General features: G+C 23.2%; 6 protein-coding genes across 6 annotated transcripts; 1 reads left to right on the top strand and 5 right to left on the bottom strand.

Moving 5' to 3' along the window:
* Positions 1-2,833: 2,833 nt before the first annotated feature.
* On the bottom strand, positions 2,834-5,497 carry PVVCY_0803530 (PIR protein CIR protein; the record flags this gene model as incomplete). The annotated part of the gene is made up of 3 exons (XM_037634286.1): positions 2,834-3,109; positions 3,193-5,349; positions 5,480-5,497. 3 exons carry the CDS (start codon positions 5,495-5,497, stop codon positions 2,834-2,836), a joined length of 2,451 nt encoding a protein of 816 aa, XP_037490399.1.
* Positions 5,498-9,261: 3,764 nt separating this feature from the next.
* Positions 9,262-10,766, top strand: PVVCY_0803520 (fam-a protein; the record flags this gene model as incomplete). Its single annotated transcript, XM_037634285.1, has 6 exons — positions 9,262-9,410; positions 9,554-9,788; positions 9,883-9,952; positions 10,112-10,221; positions 10,314-10,544; positions 10,698-10,766. The coding sequence occupies 6 exons, from the start codon at positions 9,262-9,264 to the stop codon at positions 10,764-10,766; spliced, it is 864 nt and encodes a 287-aa protein (XP_037490398.1).
* Positions 10,767-11,823: 1,057 nt separating this feature from the next.
* Positions 11,824-12,267, bottom strand: PVVCY_0803510 (fam-c protein; the record flags this gene model as incomplete). The annotated part of the gene is made up of 2 exons (XM_008628392.2): positions 11,824-12,072; positions 12,187-12,267. The coding sequence occupies 2 exons, from the start codon at positions 12,265-12,267 to the stop codon at positions 11,824-11,826; spliced, it is 330 nt and encodes a 109-aa protein (XP_008626614.2).
* A 1,674-nt stretch (positions 12,268-13,941) lies between these two features.
* PVVCY_0803500 (PIR protein CIR protein) lies at positions 13,942-15,089 on the bottom strand (the record flags this gene model as incomplete). Its single annotated transcript, XM_037634284.1, has 3 exons — positions 13,942-13,992; positions 14,132-14,920; positions 15,057-15,089. 3 exons carry the CDS (start codon positions 15,087-15,089, stop codon positions 13,942-13,944), a joined length of 873 nt encoding a protein of 290 aa, XP_037490397.1.
* Positions 15,090-16,644: 1,555 nt separating this feature from the next.
* On the bottom strand, positions 16,645-19,776 carry PVVCY_0803490 (PIR protein CIR protein; the record flags this gene model as incomplete). The annotated part of the gene is made up of 3 exons (XM_008627384.2): positions 16,645-16,914; positions 17,005-19,620; positions 19,762-19,776. The coding sequence occupies 3 exons, from the start codon at positions 19,774-19,776 to the stop codon at positions 16,645-16,647; spliced, it is 2,901 nt and encodes a 966-aa protein (XP_008625606.2).
* Positions 19,777-22,286: 2,510 nt separating this feature from the next.
* PVVCY_0803480 (PIR protein CIR protein) lies at positions 22,287-23,773 on the bottom strand (the record flags this gene model as incomplete). The annotated part of the gene is made up of 2 exons (XM_037634283.1): positions 22,287-22,631; positions 22,742-23,773. 2 exons carry the CDS (start codon positions 23,771-23,773, stop codon positions 22,287-22,289), a joined length of 1,377 nt encoding a protein of 458 aa, XP_037490396.1.
* Positions 23,774-25,603: the final 1,830 nt, after the last annotated feature.

Raw genomic sequence — 25,603 nt, 5'->3', positions numbered from 1 at the left:
ATTCTTTAAATATGTATCATAAGCCTTATTTAAAGTAATTTCGTTGTCTTTGTCTTTGCTTTCGTTGTGTATCTTAAATAATTTATCACTTAGCCACATCAATAAATATTCATCATATTTATTATACTCTTCATCTTTTATTGACCATTTGAAATTCATAATTATATATGCGATCAAAGCATTAATGCCATCTTCATTTGTTTTACAAACACCATTATTACAAAATCCGTTGATGGTTGGTCTTTGTTAATTATCTTCGTTTTGACATCTTTACCATTAAAATAACTATCAGCTATATTAAGATATTTACACTAAGAAATATTTATAAAAATATACATTAATTCAAAATTTATTCAAATAAAATTTAATATGATTTGAATATAATTTAAACATAATAAAATTAAGGATAAATATGTTTTATTTTAAAATAAGGTTATTTACCATTAGTTTGTGATCCATTGTAATGGAATTTTGTTTTTTAACTGTAGATTGACATCATATTGTTTTTACATAAAACTTATATACTACACCAAATAATTTATGCAATTATTTGTCTTTATATGTGAAATTTCCAGTAGTTAAACACACTATTAGCATTTTTCTTAATAATAATAGTTTAAAATAATATACAATAATATAATTAAATAAAACTTATATTAACTTTTGTTGCAATTCAGGTAAGTATGCTTATTTTGCGTTTTTTTTGAAACATTTTTATCATATGTGAAATATCGCTATTCTTAATAATATTCGACCATCTTCCTTGTATAATTTTGTTTGACATTTCAATATCTTTAAATAAAACACATTCTCTAATTATTATACGCTATAATATGTAATAACTTTGCTTATGTGCTAACATTTCTTTATATATAAATATAATAATGAATAATTTCAAGTCACATCTTATCTAATTTGGAAAATTAAAAAAGTGTAACACACAAATTAAATTAATTGAGCTACTACAATTAAAATGAATCATGAATATAAATTAGTTTTAGGATATATAAAGTGCATATTATTCTTTTCATCCTTATTTATTTAGCATATAAATAATTAAAAAATATTTTTTAAATATTAAAGCAAATAAATATAATTTAAATATATTAATTTTTAAATTGTATTCATGTTTTGATTGGAATAATGAATTAATTGGGGATCCAATATAACACGGATTACCATTTTAAGTACACATTTACACTTATAACCTAAACATATATTATGTATTATATATTTTATAATATAAATTTATTTATTTAATATTTGCATTTTTAATGGAAACTTTAAAATTATTAATAAAATTAATGTTATATTGCTTGGTTGTGTTGATTCTAATATTGCCACATTAAACCTTGCTTAAATAATTGTTATAATATTTCATTTGATGTTTTATGCATACTATTTTAATTTTAGTATACCTTTAAGAATATATATAATGAATTTATATCCATATAGTATATCGAATAAATATAATATAATTTTCTTATTTAGTAACATACTAATCCATTATTGTTATTGGTATACCACTGTACACTACAATGGGATAATTAATGCACTCAGGAGAATTACTTTAAACCAATTACTAATTTTCATTGTTTCATTGTTTTAAAATATAACATTTTAGAACGTATATATTATTTCGTAATAACACTATATTTTAATTGCATATTGGATAGTTTGTATAATTAATGTTAAAAACTCATATGTTGTAATATAGACGAATATTCAAAATAAGGCTTATTATAATATATTGCTACATATATAGTTTTATTATTACAGTTCAGTTGGTATAATATAATTTAAATCACAATAATAGTTCCACAAATAATATGTTTCATCGAATAAAGAAACATATTGTGTTATTCATAATTCAATATAGATATGGGTTACTATCCCTTATATAATAAGGATTCTTATATATAGTTAGCCAAAAATCCCCAATAAATATAAAATGTGGAGATATAATTTAACCGCATTTAATATATACGAACGAATTCGATGAAAGTATTATAACATATGGAGAATTTGTTATGCGACCCTTTCATATTAATACCTATGTTCCTTTTTTCGTTGCATATTTGGGATTCATTTCGAGATTAAACATATATGGACGGTACGCATATTTAATAAATAGTTCCAGACAAAAAATATTATCAAATTATAAAAAATTAAATTATAGTATACGACGAATCCTAATTCAAAACACAATTCTATACCTGAGCCTAACCCCTCGATGCAGCTTATAATTTTATTAACAAATGTGTTTAATTTAAGTTTATTTAAAACAATTATAAATATTAACTAAAAATAAGTAAATTCCAAATTCATTAATATATAATATATCTCAGAATATACAACATCGTCCTTATTATTTATGATAAATAGTATAAAATATTAATATTGACAAATGTAATCCCAAAAAATAATCAAATTACAATAGTAAATCGGAAAATAGCCATATAGAACCAATATATTGAAAAGAACATCAATTTATTATTATATGAAACCAAAAAGTGAAGTACGCTTAATAAGTAACGCTTTATTTTGTCGTATTCATTTAGCAGGTGGCAAGACACCTTTTATATTGAAACAATACAATATTTTGACTTTTATAAATAATAATTAAAGACAAAAAAATATTATAATTCAGTTATAATAGATAATTTCATCATATAGAAAATTTATTTTATGTTTTATTATAAAATAAGAAACAAACTCTTGATCTGTATCATATATATATAATACTTGTTTATATTAATAGACAAATTTACTATTTAGCATTCTTTAATTTTATACATTTTTTAATTCGATTTTAAATATAAGTTAATTAAATTTATAATTCTATGAAATCGCGCTTTCTTTTATAAACAAAAAAAATCAGCAAAAAAAATAAATTAATAAATGGTACAGGATCAGCCTGCATAATCTTGTATATATTTAATGATGGAGATTTTTCCCCATAAACGGAATTTATAGATTTTTTAGTCTGTTTTTTTCGACTAGATGATTTTATAATTATTTGTATTTGTTTTTTTCCTCCAATTGAATTTATAACCTTTTTCATGTTTGTTTTTTTCTTCAATTCCTTTCTCCGCCCAAATGACAAATACTAACATAAATTATGAAAAATATATAGTGTTTTATGAAGAAATATTTTAAAAATAGTACACATCATAATTTTCTTTTATTTACCTTGTACAGAATAGTTAAAGTAATGGGTATTAGAATAACTATAATTGAAATTACAATTTTTTTGTATTTGTTTAATACATATCCATCATCTATTCCTGTTATTCCATTTCCTTTTACTTCACTTCCAGGATGTTCTGGTATAATCACTGGATTTACCCCCGGTTTTTGATGTTCTTCTTGAGATTTTTGATCAGAATTTTGGTTTCCAAACGTGTCCTGAGACTGTCGCTGCTCTTGAGTTTGTTCGTTAGATTTTGGCGAAGTTTCTGATGAAGTTTGAGATGAATTTTGCTGAGGTGGATTTTGTTGATTTAAATCTTTTTGGGGGGGTGATGAACCATTAGGTGTGGGTGGCTTATCCCCTCCTCCGACTGATCCTTCTTGGCTTCCTTTATCACCTTGCCCACCATTTGTACTTTTGGTCCCATTATCTGTAGTTACTTGGCCACTATCTGGTCCATCAACTGAATTTCCTTGATCACCTTGTGCGCCACCTTTATTTGATGGATCATTGCCTGTATCTTTTCTCTCACCATTTGAACCTTGCGGTTCACTGCCTGAACCTCCTGATTCACTATCTTTGACACCTTGTCCACTTTTCGACCCTCCCGATCCTTCTTGGCTTACTTTATTGTCATCTGATCCCCCAGCCGATCCATTATCTGGACCTTTTGATCCACTACCCGAACCTACTGATCCACCTCCTTGATTGGTGCTTGAAGTTTGAATATTGTCGTTTGGATTGCTTGGATCACTTGGGGTACTCATTTCATTTCCTATGCCCCCTCCTAAATCTTTTTGGTCATCCCCTATAGTTCCTTGTTTATTCTCTTGAGGCTCTTTGGTATTGCTTGTATCCTTTATTCCACTATCTGAGGGGGTTGATGCACCTCCAGGAATATGTGAATCTGTTATTTGATGTGATTGTTGCGAATTATCATTTTTTAACTCCTTTGAAGGCATTTCAGACGGTGCAGATGATGGGGATTCTGCTTGTTGGCCTTTTATTTGTGGTGGAATAGGACTATGTTTATCCCCTGTTTCCATTTTTTTTGGATCTCCTGATTCTCCTTGGTTTGGCGATTTGATACTTATCGAGGGGCCATTCGCTGGGGGCGTTTTCATTTCTTTACCATTTTTTGGCACATCAATTGAATTTGGCTGTTTAGAGCCTGATTTTTCCTGTTGACCATCTTGTGGTTGGTCTGGTTTATCTGGTGTATCGCCCCCTTGCTCTTTTATTTGACCTGCTGGATTATGTTGGTCACTATCTGAACCTTTTGATGTATCCTCTTGATTTGGTAATTGATCTCCTGTAGAATTTGATACATATTGAGATCCTGGTGATCCTCTTTGAATCTTTGTAGTCGATGCTGGTTCTGAATTAGGATTTGAAGGTTTGGAGGGTGTACGTTTTTTTTTTTGGAATTTACATTCTTCATTACTGAAGTCATATGATTTAAAACCACGCACCGTTTCCACCTCGTTTCCATTTTCTAGTGTAAGTTTTATAAGTTTATTTTTTAAATCAGTTCTCTTAATAGCAGAACTTCTAAAAGTATCATATATACCTTTTAATTTATTCAATAAATGAAGATATGATTTGCATTTAGGAATGTTCATATAAAGGGTTCTATATTGATGACGGCAACCGATAGAATTTTTAGAAAGATTCTTACTTCCGGCACCGTTTGTTTCATAATCTACAATTGTTTTACATATGTGATTAAGTAACTTATAAAATTCGCTCATATACTTAAGATTCACTTCTTTCAAACCCTGCTGCATATTTAAAATATCCCAATAATCCAATCTTTGTTTATGTTTCTTTAAATGCTTTACATAAGCCTGATTTAAAGTAATAGAATAGACAAAGCCTATTTTTTTATTTGTGCCTTGACTTTCGTGGTACATCTTAAATAATTTATCACTTATCCACATCAATAAATATTCATCATAATCATTATACTTAGTTTTTCTACTTATTGTATCTTTGAATTTCATAATTATATATGCGATCAAAGCATTAATATAATCTTCATTTGTTTTACAAGCACCATCACGACAATATCCTTTGATGACTGAGTCTTTGTTAATTTTCGTCGTATCGGCATCTTTACCTTTAAAATAACTATCACCTTTAAGAAGTAACTTACACTAAGAAAATATTTATAAAAATATGCATTAATTCAAAATTTATCAAATAAAATTTAATATGATTTGAATATAATTTAAACATAATAAAATTAAGGATAAATATGCTTTATTTTAAAATAAGGTTATTTACCATTCTTTTGGTGGTCATTGTAATGGATTTTCTTTAATATGTAGATTGGCATCATATTGTTTTTATATAAAATATATACACTGCAACAAAATAGGTTAAACAATGGATCGATTCCTTTATATAAAATTATCATACTTAAACGCACTATTAGCATTATTATCAATAATAATATTAATTTAAAATTAATATACAACAATATAATAAAATAAAACATATATCCACTTTTGTTACGATTCAGATAAGTATCCTTGTTTTGTGATTTGTTCGAAACATTTTTATCATATGCGAAATATCGCTATTCTTAATAATATTCGGAATAGCTTCATTGTATTATTTTTTGTAACATTTTAATAAGTTTAAATAAAACACATTTTCTAATTATTATACGTTCTTACATTAGAGAACTATCCATTTTCTTGATTTATAGTAAAAACATAACCAATTTTATATTATTATAAATATATAAAGAATTAAAAATGTGTTATTACTATAATTGTTAAAAATGTATTTGTATCTCATTATTTGAATGGCATGTATTGATATATGCTATTGTTCAACGTGAAATATTACACTTTTTTATATAATTTCTAACAAGTATAAAACACTATTTGTGTTTAAATTTAATATTATTTCCTTTTCTAAATAAATGAAATATAATATTATTATTTATCTTAATCAATAGTTTTGAGTGTATATAGTATCTAATTTTTAAAATTAAAAAAGCATAATATACAAATATATTGATTGATCTATTACAATTAAAATGAATATGAATATAAATTAGTTTGGGGGTAATAGTTATTATATATAAAATGTATATTATTCTTTTCATTCTTATTATCTATTTAATATATAAATGATTAATAAATGTATTTTAAACAATAAAGAAAATAAATATAATTTAATATATTAATTTTTATTTAAAAATTCTATAAATACTTTGGTTAGAATAATTAATTAATTTGAGAATCAATATAATATGAGCTACCATTTTAAGTACACATTTATACTTATAATCTAAACATATATTTTGCATTGCATAATTTGTAATGAAATTTTATTTATTTCGATAATAGGATAAATGTATTTTTAGTGAAAATTATATAATTGTTACTTTAATTAATATTGTTTTTTTGTCGTGCTAATTCTAATATTACCACATTAAGGCTTAAATAAATGCTATAATCCTTCATTTGATCCTGTATGCATACCATTTTAATTCTATCATCCGATTAATAATATATATAATGAATTTATATCCATATACCGTATCAAATAAAATATTATATTTGTTCATATTTAATAATATATTAATCTTATATTATTATTGTTACTGATATACCACTGTACACTACAATGAGATAATTAATGCACTCAAGAGAAATACTTTAAACCAATTACTAATTTTCCTTGCTTCATTGTTTTAAAGTGCAACATTTTATGGCATATATTATTTCGTAATAGCACTATATTTAAAATATAAATTTATAAGTTTGTGCATATATAATAGCCTAGTGTAAATATTATTGTTCAAATAAAATTAATTATTATGTGCTTTTTCGATAAAATTAATATTTAATTATATGAATTTTTTACAATAAAAAATAATATTTCAATATTATTTGTAGAATATTTACTATCTTATATGTATAAGCATATAATAATAACCCTATTTCTATATACCTAATTTTTTTAATTATCATAAAAATTGTTAGAACAAAATATATATCAAGTTTTATTAATATTTTATATTTTATTTTTTAACTATTCTAAATATAATATATTTACACCTCAAAACTATAAAATTTAAAAATTAATAATGATTAACCTAATGTTATACCTTTATGAAAATAAATAAAACCTTACAAAACTATTTCCATTAATACTAATTAATTTTAATAAAATGTAAAGTAATCAGATAAAGCGAAAATATTATATATTGTTAAAATTTAATAAAATATTATACATATATCTATAATATAATTTTATTGTATTATTAAAAATGTTAGATGCATAAAATGCCTTTTATAGATAATGTTGCATTGTCGAATCTCGATCGATATTTAATGAATCCATATTTTATGATTACCTATTTATGTTGTAATATGATTAATTAATATTAAACATATGCATATTAACCTGAAGGTATATTATAATGCAGATAAATGTTCCAAATGAGTTTTAATATTACAGTTTATTTGGTATAATATAATTTAAACCAAAATAATAGTGATACAAATAAAGAAACATACTGTGTTACTCATGGTTCAACATAGCTATGGGTTAACACGCCTTATATAATATATAATAAGGGTTCTTATATATAGTTAGACAAAATTAGAAATAAATTATAAAATGTGAAGTTATAATATTGCCACATGCAATATATACAATCGAATTTGATGAAGGTATTGTATCTTATGTAAAATATATTATTCGACCCCTTTCATATTAATGGCTATGCCCTTTTTGTGGTGCGTATTTAGACATAATATTGAGATAAAACATACGGGGATAGACAAATATTTAATCAACATTCACAGACAAAAATATTATCAAATTATAAAGAATTAAATTACAATATACCCCGAACCCGAAATCAAAACAAAAATTCAGTGAACGAAACAATAACCCATTATGCATAACCTTGACCCATAATACTTGAACACCTCGATATCGAAAAAATTAAAATAAACAAATTAATTTATTTTATTTTATGTGTGTATATATATTTCTTGATTTTACAACTTATATTTCATTATTTTATTTTTATATTTTATTTATTTGTATTTTTTTTAATTTTATATATTTATATATACTTTGTTTCGCTATTAAAAGCAATTTATAATTTGTGTTAATTTATAAAAAAAATATGGATATCAATATTACCACCAATAAATAATTTTTATAAAATTAACAATTTTGATAGAAAAATCTTATTTAGTAAAATTTGTATTAAAAGTGATGAAAAAATCACGAATGCTTGATTTTCATAATGCAAATTTGATCATACTATTATTTTTATGTAGTAAAAATTATTGTTATTATAGTATTATCAGGAATATATATAATTAATTGTATTCCTCCGATTAAATTAATTATTTTAATATTTAAAAATATAATAGACATGCTTTGTATTAAAAACCATCCATTATCAAAGAAATTTTATAAAACAAATGAAAAAAATAGCAAAACAATTATTTTTATATAATTATTGATATAAATATATATTATTATATTAAAACAAATATATTTTTTATATTATTTTCTTATTTCCATATTTTTATTTTATATAATTGATCTTCTATAGGTAAAAACAACAGTTTTTTCCTATTATATATAAATATAAGTATATACGTAATGGGATCTTTTATAAATTTTATATTAAGTATAATTAATTATAAAAATATAAAACTTGTGCATTCATAATGCTATATATTAAAAATATAATTTATATAATATAATTAAAATTATTTATTTTAAATATTATAATATTAATGAAATTATGAATCATAATATTTTTAATATTCATTATTTATGAATATTTCTGTTATTGACGTCGTTTTGTGATTGAATTATTTGAATAAAAAATATATTAATTTTATAAATCTAACAAAAGCATACAATTTGTTATTTAAATAATAATTTGTATTTTTTTTATATGTATTGGAGAAAATTATTTACTTTAATTTTAATTATATTTATGCTATTTTTCGAGTTGACAATTTTTAATTAAAAAAATACTAATATATATTTTATTATTTTGTTTGTAAAGTCCAAAAATGAATAAATTTTATATTCAAATTGTTTTTTTTCTTTTAAGCATCTTCATATATGTGAATAATAAAACCCTTGCAACTGAGCTGGCTCCAGAAGAAAATACAAAAACAAAAGAAGAAACAAAAACCAAACCAAAAAGACGTTATCCTACGTAAGAAAATACAACAATATATATATATTACATATTTCATTATGAAAATATTCAATACATCCCTGTGCAATAATTCTATAGTATAAATATAATCCCTTTATTTTTGTACGCATAAAAAACATGTTCATTTTTATCATTGATAGTCCAGAAGAGATATATGAAAAAAACAAGCAACTATTATGTACTGATCCCAAAGAAATAGAAAATGCAGTCGAACTTATGAACGAAGCTATAATACATTTAGCATATCATGCTACAAGTAAAGATGATTATGAATTATGTGAATCAAATCTATCTTATAATAATACTTTTAGTAAAAAAAAACATGGAGATACAGTTGTTCAAAGAATTAGTTTTATATATTATGATCCCAAAAAAGTATCAATTAATGAACAATATTAAGTTATAAACCAAATTAAAATTAAAAAATTATTATAATTTATATACATACATTTTTCTTTGTTTCCATTAGTATAACGAAATAATAAACTTGTTATGGAATCCTTCTTTTGCAAATAGGTTCAATAATGGCTTTGTTAAAAGTATACAAAACATAAATAATTAGTCAATTAACATATTATTGTTACTATTTATTCTACATTTCGTGATTTATTATTGCCATTGTTATATGATACTGTTTATTGTTTTCATGTCTTCAAATTTATAATATCTTATTTTACATAATGCAAAATTTTTTTTAGGAAAAATTGACCGTGTGTACAACCCAAATTTAGTAATAATACAGCAACGTTACAAAGATTCGATTTTTGACCGTTGGAAATATTTTTATGCTTTAGCTGCAAAGGTTGATGTAAGGAAACTTATTCTCTTCTGTTTCTATATAAATTTATTTCTCATATTATTCACAATAATTTATGTAATATAATTTTATTAATTTTGTAGATATCAGAAAAAAAAACTATAATTGTCATGACTTCAGCAAATATAAATGATGGCTATCCTTCCGAGAAAGAATATAAAAACACAATAATAGAAAGCGCAAATTTGTTCAAAATTGACATTGATTCTAGTGAATCTATTAGAAGTGGAAAATTTGAAAAAACATTTCTTAACATAGCTGGATTCCTCATTGAAAAAAAGGAATGGAATATTGATATCACCTATCTCGAATCTGTAATCGATATACAAATTTTTATAACAATAGTTTATTTTAGCATTTGTTAAAAAATAGTGTTTTAAATAAATGCACATATTTATAATATACACTATAATTTGTAAACAATTTAAACATTTTATATATTCATCTATTTATCTTTTTTTTCTTAGATTGATGGGCATACTTCCAATTTTAAAGAATTAATTATTAGAAAAGCTTTAGTTAATTCTTTTCATTAAAGATAAGCATATGTTTATATATATTTTTCAGTATTGCAATATTAGAAAATTTGTATTAATAAAATGATTTATTTCCATATACAATTGCTGCTTTAAATTACTATCATAGATTGTTTTTTTCTTTTATGGATGTTTTCTTTGTATATTATTTGTTTATGTCTTTTAATATTAGGATGCATCTATATGTATTAATTTTGTGAATACTACAAATATAACTATTATTATTTATGAAAATTTTTTATTTATGGCAATTCTTTCATATTAACGAGTATGCAACTTTTGGTTGTATATTTACCCACCATCCCAATATTAAACATACGGGATGACATATATATATTTAATCAGGATTTATAGACAAATAAATATGGTCAAATTATAAATAAACTAATTAAAATATGGTTTTAATTCAAAGCATAGGTTCCATAAAACAAAGATGTAGCCCATAGTCCAAAACCTTAACCCCAAATATGGGTTTCCCCAAACATAACTATATTTCCTGAGTCCTACCCCCCAATATTGTTTATAATTTTATTAATAAGTGTGCTTAAATAAAGTTTATTTTAAATTATTATAAATATTAACTAAACATGAGCATATTTAATATCCATTAATATGTAATATACATGGATGGAAATAAGGATAAATGAGTTTTGACAAATACTAAACAAAGATAAATTATATATATAACGTGATTGTATATTAAATTAAAAATGTATAATAATAAAACAAACACAAACTAAGTCGTAAGACAGAATATACATTAAAATGCAAAAATATTTATTTTATAAATATGTATATAATATATAGTTATACGGATACAAATAATAAATACTATGATTATAACAAATGAATCATTTGTATTTCAATTATTAATTATTTTCTGAATATTCTTTCACAAATTATATACAATGATGTAAATAAGCCAAAATATTTTCCATGTAAGTAAATATATAAGCTTTACATTAACAATTTATAATAAATAAATTGTATTTATTTTAACATTTTATAGTCAGTCATAAACTTAAAATATTAACACATAAATATAGAAATGGAGAGCCTAATCATATAATTCATTACTTTCACAAGTAAACAAACAACAAAATGTAGTTGGCTTGCGCCTTTTACGCTGGAACTCACTGTAATAAGTAATACTATCAATTATCTCATGATTACGATTTTTGTTATTGTTATTATTTGATTGGTTTTCTCGTTGAGGTTCTATATCATTTTTTTTGTTGCTTCTCTTTATTTTTTGGATAGCACGAATGACCCTACTTCTTAATCCAGATGTATTAGATTGATCACTCTAGAAATAAATATAATAATATATATATACGTTAATATGTACGTCACAGTATGCAAATACCCACTATTATATAGTTTTCTATATACTAATTTATATTTTGTTTTGACAACTTACTTTTTGCTCCGAGCAATGTATTGACACAGCCAAAAGGACATACAAGATGATACAAACTAAACTAAATATCCTTTTATTCATTTTTTTATTAATAGAAAATGTTTCTTCAAAGAAAATGCTTTAAACAATATATATAATTTATTTTTTTTAGTTTCCTTTTTATATATTATTGTTGTAAAACAATAATGCTATTATTTAATATTACAAATTGTTTAATTTATGTAAACAGGTTATATGATATTTATGGAAATATATTATAATAAAATTATATGTTGGTTCTATTTTAAATATCCACAAATTTATGATCTTATAATTATAATAAAATTTAATATTTTATTTTTACTTTATTATAAATAATAAAAATAAATAAATAAAAAATAATATATTTTAAATGCATAAAAATGCATATATTTGTTCTTGAATGTTTTTTGTTTATTTGAGCCATTATATTAAATATAACAAAATTTATTTTAATATTTAAAATATAAATAAAATAATGCACTAATTTATATGTATATATCATCATATAAATATATAATAACTGCTATCATCAAAAATATAAACATACAATTGCTAAAATTTTTATATTTATGCATTTTTTCAAATAAAAACCCATGTTCGTACAAAATACATTATTTTAATTATAAAAAAATGAGTTTATGTAAAAAATTAAGCTTAAAAAATATATTTTTTGCATGTTCTTATATAGCTAGCTCTTTAGTATATTTTAAAGGCTCATATAATAACATGTTCGGTGGTTTATAAAATTATATTTTTCTATTAACGTTTATCTACATGCAATTCATATATATTAATAATTGTAATAAAATATTAGATACAAACATATGAATATCAATTATCAAAAATTATTATTTGCATCTAAATGCGTTCTTATTTTTATACTTCTCAAATGTTTAATGATTTAATAATATTTATATTTTTTTATAAAAATAGGTGAATGAGCCTTAATATGGCTCCCATATATCAAAACACTAATTATTTATACTAATAAATAAAATGCCGTTTGTTTATTATTGCTTGAATTTTATATTGTCTTTTAAATACGAAAATAAAACTTATTAAATATATCATATAAATAATGTCTTTTCTTTTATAAATAAAAAAATAAATTAATAAATGGGGGTCGGCCTGCATAGCATTCTCTATATTAATTAATTCCATTTCCTCCCAGTTTCTCATAATAAATATTAAAGTATTTAAATCGACGTTATTTTATAAAATCAAATCGATGCTTTGAAATCATCTGTCTATATCGATTCTAGCATTTGATCGATTGCCCCATAAACCATTAACCACAAATTAACAATAAATACATAATTCACCTCATTTACCATTAAGTTATATTAATATGAAATGCAATTATTATAATTTGTCCTATATATATTTAAAACAATTCGTTAAACTAATAAATATTATCAAATTATTAAAAATTATGCAAATAAAATGTAATGTGGTACTTAACCTTAACCCATTTATGGGTTCCACAAACACTATCTTAACCCTGACCCACTACACAAAATCATATACAAATTATACAAAAACAATACAAAAATGCAATAATATGCATATTAATTTTATATTTTATTGATTATATTATTTAATTATTCTTATAGACACAAAAATTATGATCCAAAATTATGGTCATAAATTACTTGTTTCCAAATAGACATATTCTTAACATGTATCAACCATTATTACGATTTCTGGAATTATCACTACTTTTCGAATCATATATTAAGTTTCATTTTCTTCTTTATTTTTTTTAATTTGTTTCTTAAATAATGTCTTTGAAATAGTTTATCAATTCCAAATAATGAATACTAATATAAAAATGGGAAAATTATTATATATTTTTTGATAAGCGCATATAAGGGATCACAAAAATATAATTTAAATATTATAGTTTTAATTCCTTATTATTTACCTTATAAGCAACTACCAAGAAAACCGGTATTGCAAATGTCGATAAACCTGGGATTACTATGTTTAATATCGACGAACTTGATGATGTAGATTCAGGACTTAATGCATTAATTTTTTTGGGGTTTAATTGTGGAATAGGTGGAATTTTGCAAGATTTATCATTATCACATATATTTTTTAAATTTTTATAATCATTTGATAATGTAGACAATATTTGACTAAATGAACTTTTTTCTATATTCTTAGAATCATTATTGAGTTCTTGAAAATATTGAACAAATTGATTAACAAAGTTCAAATATACTGTGCAATCGAAATTATTATCATAAATGAAATGATATGATGAAAATAATATAAAAAATAGGGCATTAAATTTAGGTATTTCTTTAATATTCATAAAATCTTTTTTTTTATCTATAATACCCTTATAAGTCGTACTACCATTATCTTTTATTTTCTCATTATAATAATAATTTTTTTCTATATATTCAGTATAAAATTTGACTAAATTAATGTTACATCCATCTGGCGCTGTATTTAGTTTATAACTTAACCATAAAATAGCGTATTGGGCAAGTTTATCATAATCTAAATTATACTTATCCTTTAACAATTTTAGCAAATAAATAAAACCACAATTAGCCCATTGAAAATAAACGTCACAACCACCTGTTCCTGAGGTAATACTATAATTACAATATTTGTGGATTAATTCATTATAATATAGAGATGTTTTTCCATTTTCCTTCTTCACACCAAAATAGCTATCGATCGTACCAATTTCTTTATACTACAAATATATTTTATGAATTAAACAAAAAAACGTATTAATATTAATACTAATCAAATGAAATTAATATAATTTATGCGCAATACAACATATAAAACACATGCAACGAGAATATTTTATTTAAAAAATTGTATACCACTTTCTCAATATCATAACTTGACTTTTCCATAATTTGGAGATTATGAAGGATAATAATATTTATATATATTACGTAATTATTTGTTATATTTACTTAACCACTTTGCATAGCAATTATCTTTCGTTAAACATATTATACTTATTTTATGGTATTATCTAAATTATCTTAAATGGAAAATTGCTTAATATGCTTTTCCCATATGTATATATGATACATTTATACAAAAAATGCTATTATTACTATAATCCTTAAAAATATATAAATATTTATTTAATACTATATATTACAGTTTTATATAGATGTTTCTTATAATATAAATTTTTCTAAAATTATAATATTTTTAAATTAAGTTACATGCTCCATTTTCTATTCAAATTACATAAATTTATATTATTTGTATTTAATATAGATAAATTCATGATCGATTTTAATGTGTTTAATAACTTTATTTTTAATCCTATATACTTCAATTTAGAAGTATAACTTATTAAGTGATTTTATAATATATTTTGAGCATCTTTTCTACGGTTTAAAACAACAATTAGGACCGAACCCATATTTATTGAGCTATTTATAAGGTTAAATAAGTCTTTGAATGCAAACCATTTTTAAAATAATAATTGTAAATATTAAGTATATAAAACATAAATAACTATTGATGCAAATTTTAAAGCATAATAAAAAAATATGCGTAATTAGGTTGCTATATTGTACTTTAAGATGAAAAATATAAGGCACATTTTCTCTTTTAACAAATGAATTTAGTTAAACATTCGTTAAATGGTTTACATAGTCCATTTTATATTATATATTTTGTTGTTATAGCTATCAATGTATATGCATTCAAGTAATTCATTAAAAATTATATGTTTTATTAATTCTATGATAAAACAATCCTGTTTGTAATTAAAGATTATTTACTAAACAATTATAATATAATGCGTGATAACATGGAATAATAAAAAGGAATTTAACGTTAATTGAGTTTTAACCCCTTTTTCTATTTATCACGTTTTTTAGAATATAAAACCACATATATCAAATTGTATATTTAACAAAATATATAACACTGATACCTTTGTAATGCATTATTATTTATCATTGGTTTGTTATTCTAATAATATAAACTGATAATTATAGGAAAATTTAGGAAATATCGGTTTTGTATTTTTTTTACTGAATGTTTATAGAAAAAAATTGTACGTAGCATATGATAGGGGATTATGGGGTTATCCTTTACATTTTTAAAAATTTTATTATTAATTTTTTCAATAATTGATTTAAAAAAATATATATTTTTTAGTCATTCATTATGTTAGTAATGTTTATATTCTTAGAATTATATAAATCAATTTAGAATTGAAAATTAAGTGAACCATTCTAATAGCATCATCTTTATACAAATTATAAAAAATATATAATTTCGCATTATAGTTACATAAATATATTTATGAATTTGTTTACCTATAATAATACTAATAAACAAATTTATTTATTTATTATTGTTACATATTATATGTGGTTTTAAATATAGTACCATAAACATCTGAACTTTACAAAAAATATAAGACATTAATTAAATTTATCATTCTATGGTGTCTCTTTTTCTTTTATAAACAAAAAAAATCAACAAAAAAAATAAATTAATAAATGGCATTGAATCGGCCTGTATAAGTTTGTATATATTTAATAATGGGCTCCTTTTTCCACCAATTGAATTTATAATCGGCTTTAGTTTTTTTTTCTTATCATTTGAACTTATAATTATTTTTGTCTTTCTGTTTCCATCATGGAAATTTATAACTTTCTTCATGTTTTTTTTTTCCGATTTTTTTGATGATCCAAATGATAAGCACTAAAATAAAAATATGGAGAAATGTATATTTTTTTACAATAATAAAAATTCTTTAAAAGTGTTGTATTTAGTAATTATATTATTATTTACCTTATATGCAATTAATAAAATAATGGGTATTAAAACAAGTGTAACTGAAATTCCAGTTAAACTGCACTGTTTAGATGTACAGCACACTAATGTGGCATTCATAAAATTTATTTCAGGTTTACAATCATTTGATCCATTCCATGTAGTTGGAAATATATTCCATGTTTTTTTCAAATTTTGGTTAGAACTTATTGATTTTACCAGTTGACCAATTTTTTGGTGGTTGGGTTGATTAACTTGTGTAAGGTCCTGTGTTATAGGTTTGTGTTGGGAAGATGATTGTTTTTGTGATGTTGGATCTATTGGTGGAATTGATGCTTGATTTGGTGGGGGATCTTTTGTTGGAGTTGGTGATGGTAGATTTAATGTTGGAGTTTGTGGTGGTGGATTTATTGGTGGAGCTGATGGTGACTGATTAGATTGTTTTCCCCCATCTATTGGGCTGCCTGGGTCAGGTTGTTTATCATTTGATTTAGAGGGAGTATCGTTTTTATTAAATTGGTCAAATACATCTTTAATAATCTGATTTAAATATTTATTAGATTCATCGTAAGTAGTTTTTAATTTATCCTTGGCTTTATTATATGTACCACTGATTTTCTCCGCAACATTTTTGAACTTTTCCTGATTATCTTTAATAAATTCGGAAGCTTTATTCAATTTTTTCGTTCCATTTAATAGGAATTCAAAAATTGATAATCCCAAATTAAAAGATCCTTCTGATGTATTTGATGCGGAATCGCTTGATCCACCACCAGGATTTTCTTTTCCACCACCTGAACCTCCTGTTTGAGATTTTTGTGATGAAGAATCATTTTGTGAAATTGGTGGTGGCGGTTGTGGGGGGCCTTGTTGTGGTGATGGACCTGATTTATGTGGGTCTGGTGGTGATACTGGTTGTTGTACTGGTTGTGGTGCTGGTTGTGATGCGCCTGGTGATGATGATGTATCTGTTCCAGATGGCGCAGGTGCTGATTGTGCAGGTACTGGATTTCCAGGTGATGGATCCCCGGGATCTTTTGTTTGACTAACTTTATCTACATAACCACCTGTTTCACCAGGTGATTTTCCTTGACCATCTTGTACACTACCTGTTCCACCAGATGGTTTTCCTTGATCACCTTGTGTACTACCTCCTCCATTACCTCCACCTGCTCCACCACTTGCTCCACTGCTTGTCCTGCCTCCTGAAACATCGGATTCACTGTTTTTAACTCCTATATTACTATTTGAACCTCCTTTTCCACCAGCTGCACCTCCAGGTTCACCCCCTGGACTTCCTGTTCCTATATCTGACCCTGCTTGTGTTTTGCTTGAACTTCCCAATCCACCATCGGGTGCACCGCTTTTACTTCCTTTACTATTGCCTAAATCCTTTGGATCATTTGAATGATTTGTCCCTCCTGTTTGAGGTTTTTTTAATTCGGGGCCGTTTTGTGAAAGTAGTGATCCTGATGGCGGTGATGCTGGTGATGCTGGTGGTGGTAATCCTGGTGATGTTGATGGTGTTGGTGGGGTTTCTGTTGGTTTTGATGATGATTGCACTTTCTTTTGTGGTGTTGATGGTTGTTGTACTTTCTTTTGTAGTGTTGATGGTGGTTGAGATGCTTGTGGTTTTATTGGTCGTGTTTGTTGTGCTGATCCTGGTGCTTGTGGGTTTGGTTGTGAGTTTGGTGGTATTTTTAACATTGATAATGGTGTTTTTGGTTTTGAAGGTTTTGGTTTTCCTTGTAGTGTACTTGAGGAAGATTGGGTTTGTGGTTCAGTGTTGGGTTTATTATGTCTTCTAGCGTCTTGCAGCTTACCCTGTGGTTTTTGTGATACAATTCTTTCTCCAATTTTCTCATCCTCTAATTTCACGTCTTTACACTCTTTATCATCAAAGCTAATGTTTGCAGTAACAGTTACAAAATATCGATTTACGCCTTTAAACGTTGTAAGAGGTTGAACACGATTAAGTAATAAATCCTTTTCTTTACCTTTAAGTTTACTATTAATATTCATATTGAACAATTTAAAATTTTCATATATCATTTTTAAACTATCCAATAATTGTAGATATGGTTTACATTCGTTAATAGAATTATGAATAGCTTTATAATTGTTATTACATTGGATGGAATAAGTTCCAATACGACTTTTATTAGGCTTTAGAGGATTTTTGTTATATTCAGTTATTAGTTTACATATATAATTAAGTAATCTATAATAATCGCTCATTTTCTTAATAGTAGCATTCTTATAAAGTTTTTTACTAATAGCTTCCCAATAATTAGCATTTCCCATAATGTTTTCTAAATTATTTTTATAATATTCTTCCAGAGTTGCTTTATAATCTTTATCTATCCTAAATAATTTATCTCCCAACCATATCATAAAAACTTCAATATGCCGTTTGTCACCAGTTAATCCTTTAAAAGCTTTATCAATTTCCATAATTCTGGTAAATAAATATGATCCCAAAGCGTTAATTCTTTCATAATTATTTGTGCAAATATTTTTTTTTGAAGTATTTTGATAAGGACAATAAGAATGACATTCCTTGAATTTATTAAATTTTCTTTCATTGACACCTTCATTGTTAAAATATTCATCAAATTCGTTAAGTAAGTCACACTAAGAAAATATTTTTAAAAATTTAAATAAAAATAAATATAATAAAAATGGTACTGAAATACAATATAATAGCATTTTGTAAATAGTGCAACATTCAAACAATATAAAGACAGGCGTTTTATTTAAAATATATATACTTACTGTTTTGTCATCCATTGTAATGATATTTTATATTTACTCTGTCGATATTTGTCATCATATTATTTTTATATAAATATATGTATATGTTGAACCAAACAAATTCTACAATTAAGCACATTATTGTTATTTTGAACATTTAAATTAATATGTAATGCTAATATAATATCGTTACTAAAGGAACATTACATCTACTTTTTATGGCAAATTATCTAAACCACATTATTTTTTAATTTATTTAAACATTTTTCATCATATATTTAAGGCCATTATTTTCAATATATTTTGGAAATACCTCATTATATAATTTTTTGTAGCTTTGTAATTGGCTTAAATAAGCAAATATCCTGCAATTATAAATTTAAGCATAAAGAAAAATAATAAGTTATCTTATTTTTTTAATAAATCGATTTCGGAGAATAAGTTACTATAAATATATAAAAAATTAGAAATGTGTTATCACTATAATTAATAAAAATATATTTGTATCTCATTGTTGATATATGTTGTTATCTCATACAAATATTACATTTTTTTAGCGTTAATCCTAATAAATGTAAATCAAATTGTTTGTTTAAATTATAATATAAAAAAATAACTTATTATTATTAATTTCCCTAAATATATAATATTTAGTTTGTATTTATATTTTATTAATAGTATAAGTGAGTTCCATATTTAGAATGTGCAATAACTTTGTATGCAAATATATTTTAATAAATAATATTATACTTCATATATGCATCTTTCTAAATTAAAACAAAAATATGCAATTAAAGTTAATATAACTAATTACAAATTAAAATCAACATGACACCTAAATGATTTTTAAAATAGGTTAATATATATGAAATGTACATTATCCTTTTTATTCTTATTAAATATTTAATATATAAATACGAACTCCAACTTAGGCTATAAACAATAATTCAATAAAATTATTTTCGTATGATTTACTCAAATTTTATAGGTTTATAATTTTAACATTGGCTCTTTATTTAGAGGTAACAATAAACTTTTAGGAAGAATATAAGCGGGTTTACCATTCTAGTGCATATTGCTACTTTGAACCTAAGCATACTATATACTACATATTTTATAATAAAAAATTTAGCTCAATATCGAAAACTATATTTTTATTCAAATTATTAATAGAATTAATAATGTATGGCTTTTTAGTATTAATATTACTACATTAGAATTATATTCAAGTATAAAATATAATAATTATTTATTATCTTCTGCATCTTTTCAGTTTTAATAATATATATAATTAATATATATCAACATATTCGAATAATGTGAATTAATTATTTTTTCGTGTTAATACTTTATCTATTATTATCATTGTTGCTTCCTTCCACATCACTGTATAGTACAACGGAGTAATTAATGCGTTTAATAAAAATACTTTAAACCAATGGATAATATTTCCATGTTTCACTGTTTTTAAATAAAGTATTTTAGAACATATATAATATTTCGCAATAACAATATACTTAATTATATAATTGAGAGTTTGCATATATATAATAGCTCAATATAAATATTATTAGTTCAAATTAAATTAATTATTATACGCCATTTCGATAAAATTAATATTTAATTATATGAAGTTTTTACAATAAAACAAATTTAAATATAATTTATTAGTAAAGCATTTTATTAGTTTATATGCATATAATAACTATAATAGTTCTATATGTCATATTATTTATAATTATTAAAAAAATTATTAAAACAAAATATACTCATATTTTATCTTTTAACTATTTCAAAATATAATTTATTTATACCTCAAAATTATAAAACTTAAAATATTGTATATATAGTTCAATTTTTATTGTATTATTAAAAATACTAGATGCATAAAATGCCTTTTATAGATAATGTTGTATTATCGAACCTTGATCGACAATTTATGAATCGTATTTTATGATTATCTATTATATATTTGAAATATCCTTAATTAACATTAAAAATATACATATTTGCCTGAAGTATATTATAATGTAGATAAATGTTGCAAGTGAACCTGATAATATATTATAGCTTCATACATAAGATTATTATACTGTTCGGTTACCAAAATAATAATGACACGAATTATAAGTTTTTCTAAGTATAATTTTCATGAAATAAAGAAACATATATTGTATTAGTCATCTGTCAATATACCTATGGGTTAATAAGCATTGTATAATATATAATATAGGTTTTTATATATTGTTATCCAAATATTAGCAATAAAATATAAAATGGGAAGCTATAATATCGCCATGTTTAATATATATAAATAATTATATGGCAGTATTATAACTTATGGAAAGCATGTTATTCGTCCCCTTTCATATTAATGATTATCCTCCTTTGGGAGTGCATGTTTGGGCTTCATTTAGATATTAAAAATATGGTAGTGGTATATATATTTAACCAGTATTTAAAGACCAAAAATGTTATCAAATTATAAAAATTAAATATAAATTTTAACCTTATAAAATATGAGTTAATATTTATTATTCGATTTATTACTCTAAAGAATTGCGTTTTTTTTTATAAACAAAAAAAATTAACAAAAAAAATAAGTTAATAAAAGGAGAAGGATTAACATATATATGTTTGTATGTATTTAATAATGTTATTTCGAGAGAGGGAGGTTTTATGCTTTGTATTGTTATATTCTTTTCATCATATGGGTTTATAATAACTATTGTTTTTTCTCCATAATCTGAATCTATATTTGTTTTTACCCCCCTTTTCCGATCAATTGGGCTTATAACTCTCTTTCCTCTTCCTTTTTCATCAACTAAATTTATAATTTTGTTTCCCATTTTTTTCTTCTTCATGGGTTTTCCACATCCATAATATAAATACTAATACAAAAACAGTAAAAATATATAATTATTTGTTTTTTATATATAACAAACTATGTAGATTTATATATTTTTTAAATATTTTATTTAGTAAACTTTTTACTATTTACCCAATACATAATTGCTAAAACAATAGTTATTGAAACAACTATGAGAGCTATAATAGCTACTTTATTTCCTTCAAATTTAAATGACACCAATCTTGTTATATTTCTATTTAATCCCATTAAATTATTTCCTGGGACATCCACTACCTTTGATGATATTCCATTAGAACTTACTGTGGTTCCTCCAGTAGTTTGTGGTGATTTTGGAGGATTTACTTTTTCTTTATTATTTGGTCCTAGAATCTGAAGTTTTGGAAGTTTTACATTTTCTATAGCTTTTAGATATTTGGCACCTATACCAACCATATCATTAAAATTAGATGTTACCATATCGCGTATATGATGTTCAATCCTAGTAGCGGCGTGATTAAATAGTGGACTATATTTGTCGAAAATCTGTAAAGAATAATCTCTAATTTTCTCAAAATTTAATTCTTTACCAATATTTGATGGCTGGTTTTCCTTTTTATTTTGTGAATCATTTGGCGGGGATTTTAATTCACTCGTTTGGATTTTTGGTTTAGGTTTTGGGCGAGGTTGCCCAAAAAATAAATGCAATTTTATACACCCATTACTTTGAAATTGTAATTCTGGGTGATTATCATTATTATTTATTGGGGAAAAAGTTAAAAATTTGTAATTATTTTTTTTTTTTGAAATTTCCTTAATAGCTAACCTTCTATATTCATCATATTTTTTTTTTAAATCAGTCAACAATTGAATATATGCATAACAATTAGAAGCCTCTGAGTTAATGAAATTATAGGATTTATAATGTTCAAAATCATACGTCTTAAATTTGTTTATATCAAAATTGGATATATCATTTTTCACCATTGAATTACATATATTCATAAATACATAATAAAATTTAGACATAATAGAAATATTACTACCCTTCAAATATTTTTTACTATCCAATCTGTCCCAACAATTAAAATTGCCTCCAGATTGAACTATAACATCCTCATAATAATCACTTATACTGAAGGAAATTTCATGAGTTATCTTAAGAAATTTGTCAGCTAACCACATAAAAACGAATTCATAATTCTGATTAACATCATTATTACTGTCCTTTTGCTTTTTATCAAATTTTGATAATTCTGTAAGTAAATATTCGCATAAGGCACCAATTCTATCATAGTTAGTATTGCATACTCCTTTATCACAAAATTTTGTGTATGATTTATTAAATTCATGTTCTTTGACCTTCCCCTCGATGAAAAGCTCATCAACTTTAATAAATAAATTGCACTAATAAAAATTTTTTTAATTTAATAAAAATATGTATTATTGAATTTGGTATTAAAATGAAGTTCGTGATAATTTATAGGTATTATAACATTCAGAAATATAAAGGAAATAATTTTTATTTAAAAAAATTGTATTTACCACATCTGTGTTCATTATAACAGTATATTGTTTTAATCACCAGACTATGGAATATCATATTTGTTAATATATATAATACATTACAATATTTGATATAATTGTCTTCTATATATAATTATTATATACATTTAAACTTATATTTTTAAAATATAAACTAATACCAAATAATAATGTAACAGCATTACTAAATTAAATATGCCTAAAACATTTTGGGCTATATATATAATGCATATATGAATGCCATTATTATTAATAATAAACAAAATTGTTACATTATATTATCAATTTAAATAAGTATATATCTTATATTTATATTTTTTCACATATATATGAAGCAAGTTTAGTGTATGTTTTAATATTTATGTTACAGTTTTTATATACCGTAAATATATAGAGAAATAAAAATTTAATATTAGTATGATTATTAAAAGGGATTTTATCTCATCATTTACATGTCATTAATGCATATGTGTTAGTTACTATTCGCTGTTACATATTTCAACTTTTAACATTATTTTTAATAAATAGAAAAGAAATTCGTTATTTAAATTATAATATATACAAAATAGGGTAGATTATTCCCTTTTATAAGTAGATCATATATAATGAATACATTGTTTTTATTTACCTGAATTGTTAAAATACAATTTTAAAGTGTGCAATAACTTTATTTACATCCAAACATTTTTCTACACATAAATTTTATTTATTAATATTTTATGGATGCAAATATATCTAAATACATTAATTTATTTGCAATAAAGTTATAATATTAGATTATTCACTACTAATTTTTAAATTACATATTTTTGAGGTATAAATAAATTATATTTTAAAATAGTTAAAAGATAAAATATGAGTATATTAATGAAATTTATATCACATTTTGTTCATTAATTATAAATAATATGGTCGATAGAACTAGAAATATTATTATATACCTATATATGTAATCTAATAAAATATATTACTAATAGCAAATGTTGACATATTGCTTTATTTTGGGAACTTCATATAATTAAATATTAATTTTATCGAAAAGATGCATAATAATTAATTTAATTTGAAATAATAATATTTATATTAGGTTATTATATATATAAAAACATATAAAATCATATTTTAAATATAGTGTTATTACGAAATTATATCTCTAAAATGTTGTACTTTAAAACAATGAAACAAGGAAAATCACTAATTGGTTTAAAATATTCCTCTTGATTGCATTAATTATCTCATTGCAGTATGCAGTGATATGCTATTAGTAGCAACAATAATAATATTAGATTAATATATTATTAAATACGAACAAATATGCCATATTTATTTGATACTCTATATGGGTATAAATTCATTATATATATTCTTAAAGGTATGATAAAATTAATATTATATGAATGTAAGATCAAATTAATTATTACAATTTTTAGCTATGTATTCTTTAATATGGTGATATGGCACTAACGTTGT

Source organism: Plasmodium vinckei (assembly GCF_900681995.1).
Source record: "Plasmodium vinckei vinckei genome assembly, chromosome: PVVCY_08".
In the NCBI taxonomy this organism is placed as follows: domain Eukaryota; phylum Apicomplexa; class Aconoidasida; order Haemosporida; family Plasmodiidae; genus Plasmodium; species Plasmodium vinckei.
The sequence above is the reverse complement of the archived record's forward strand: the minus strand, read 5'-3'. Positions and strand labels throughout refer to the sequence as shown.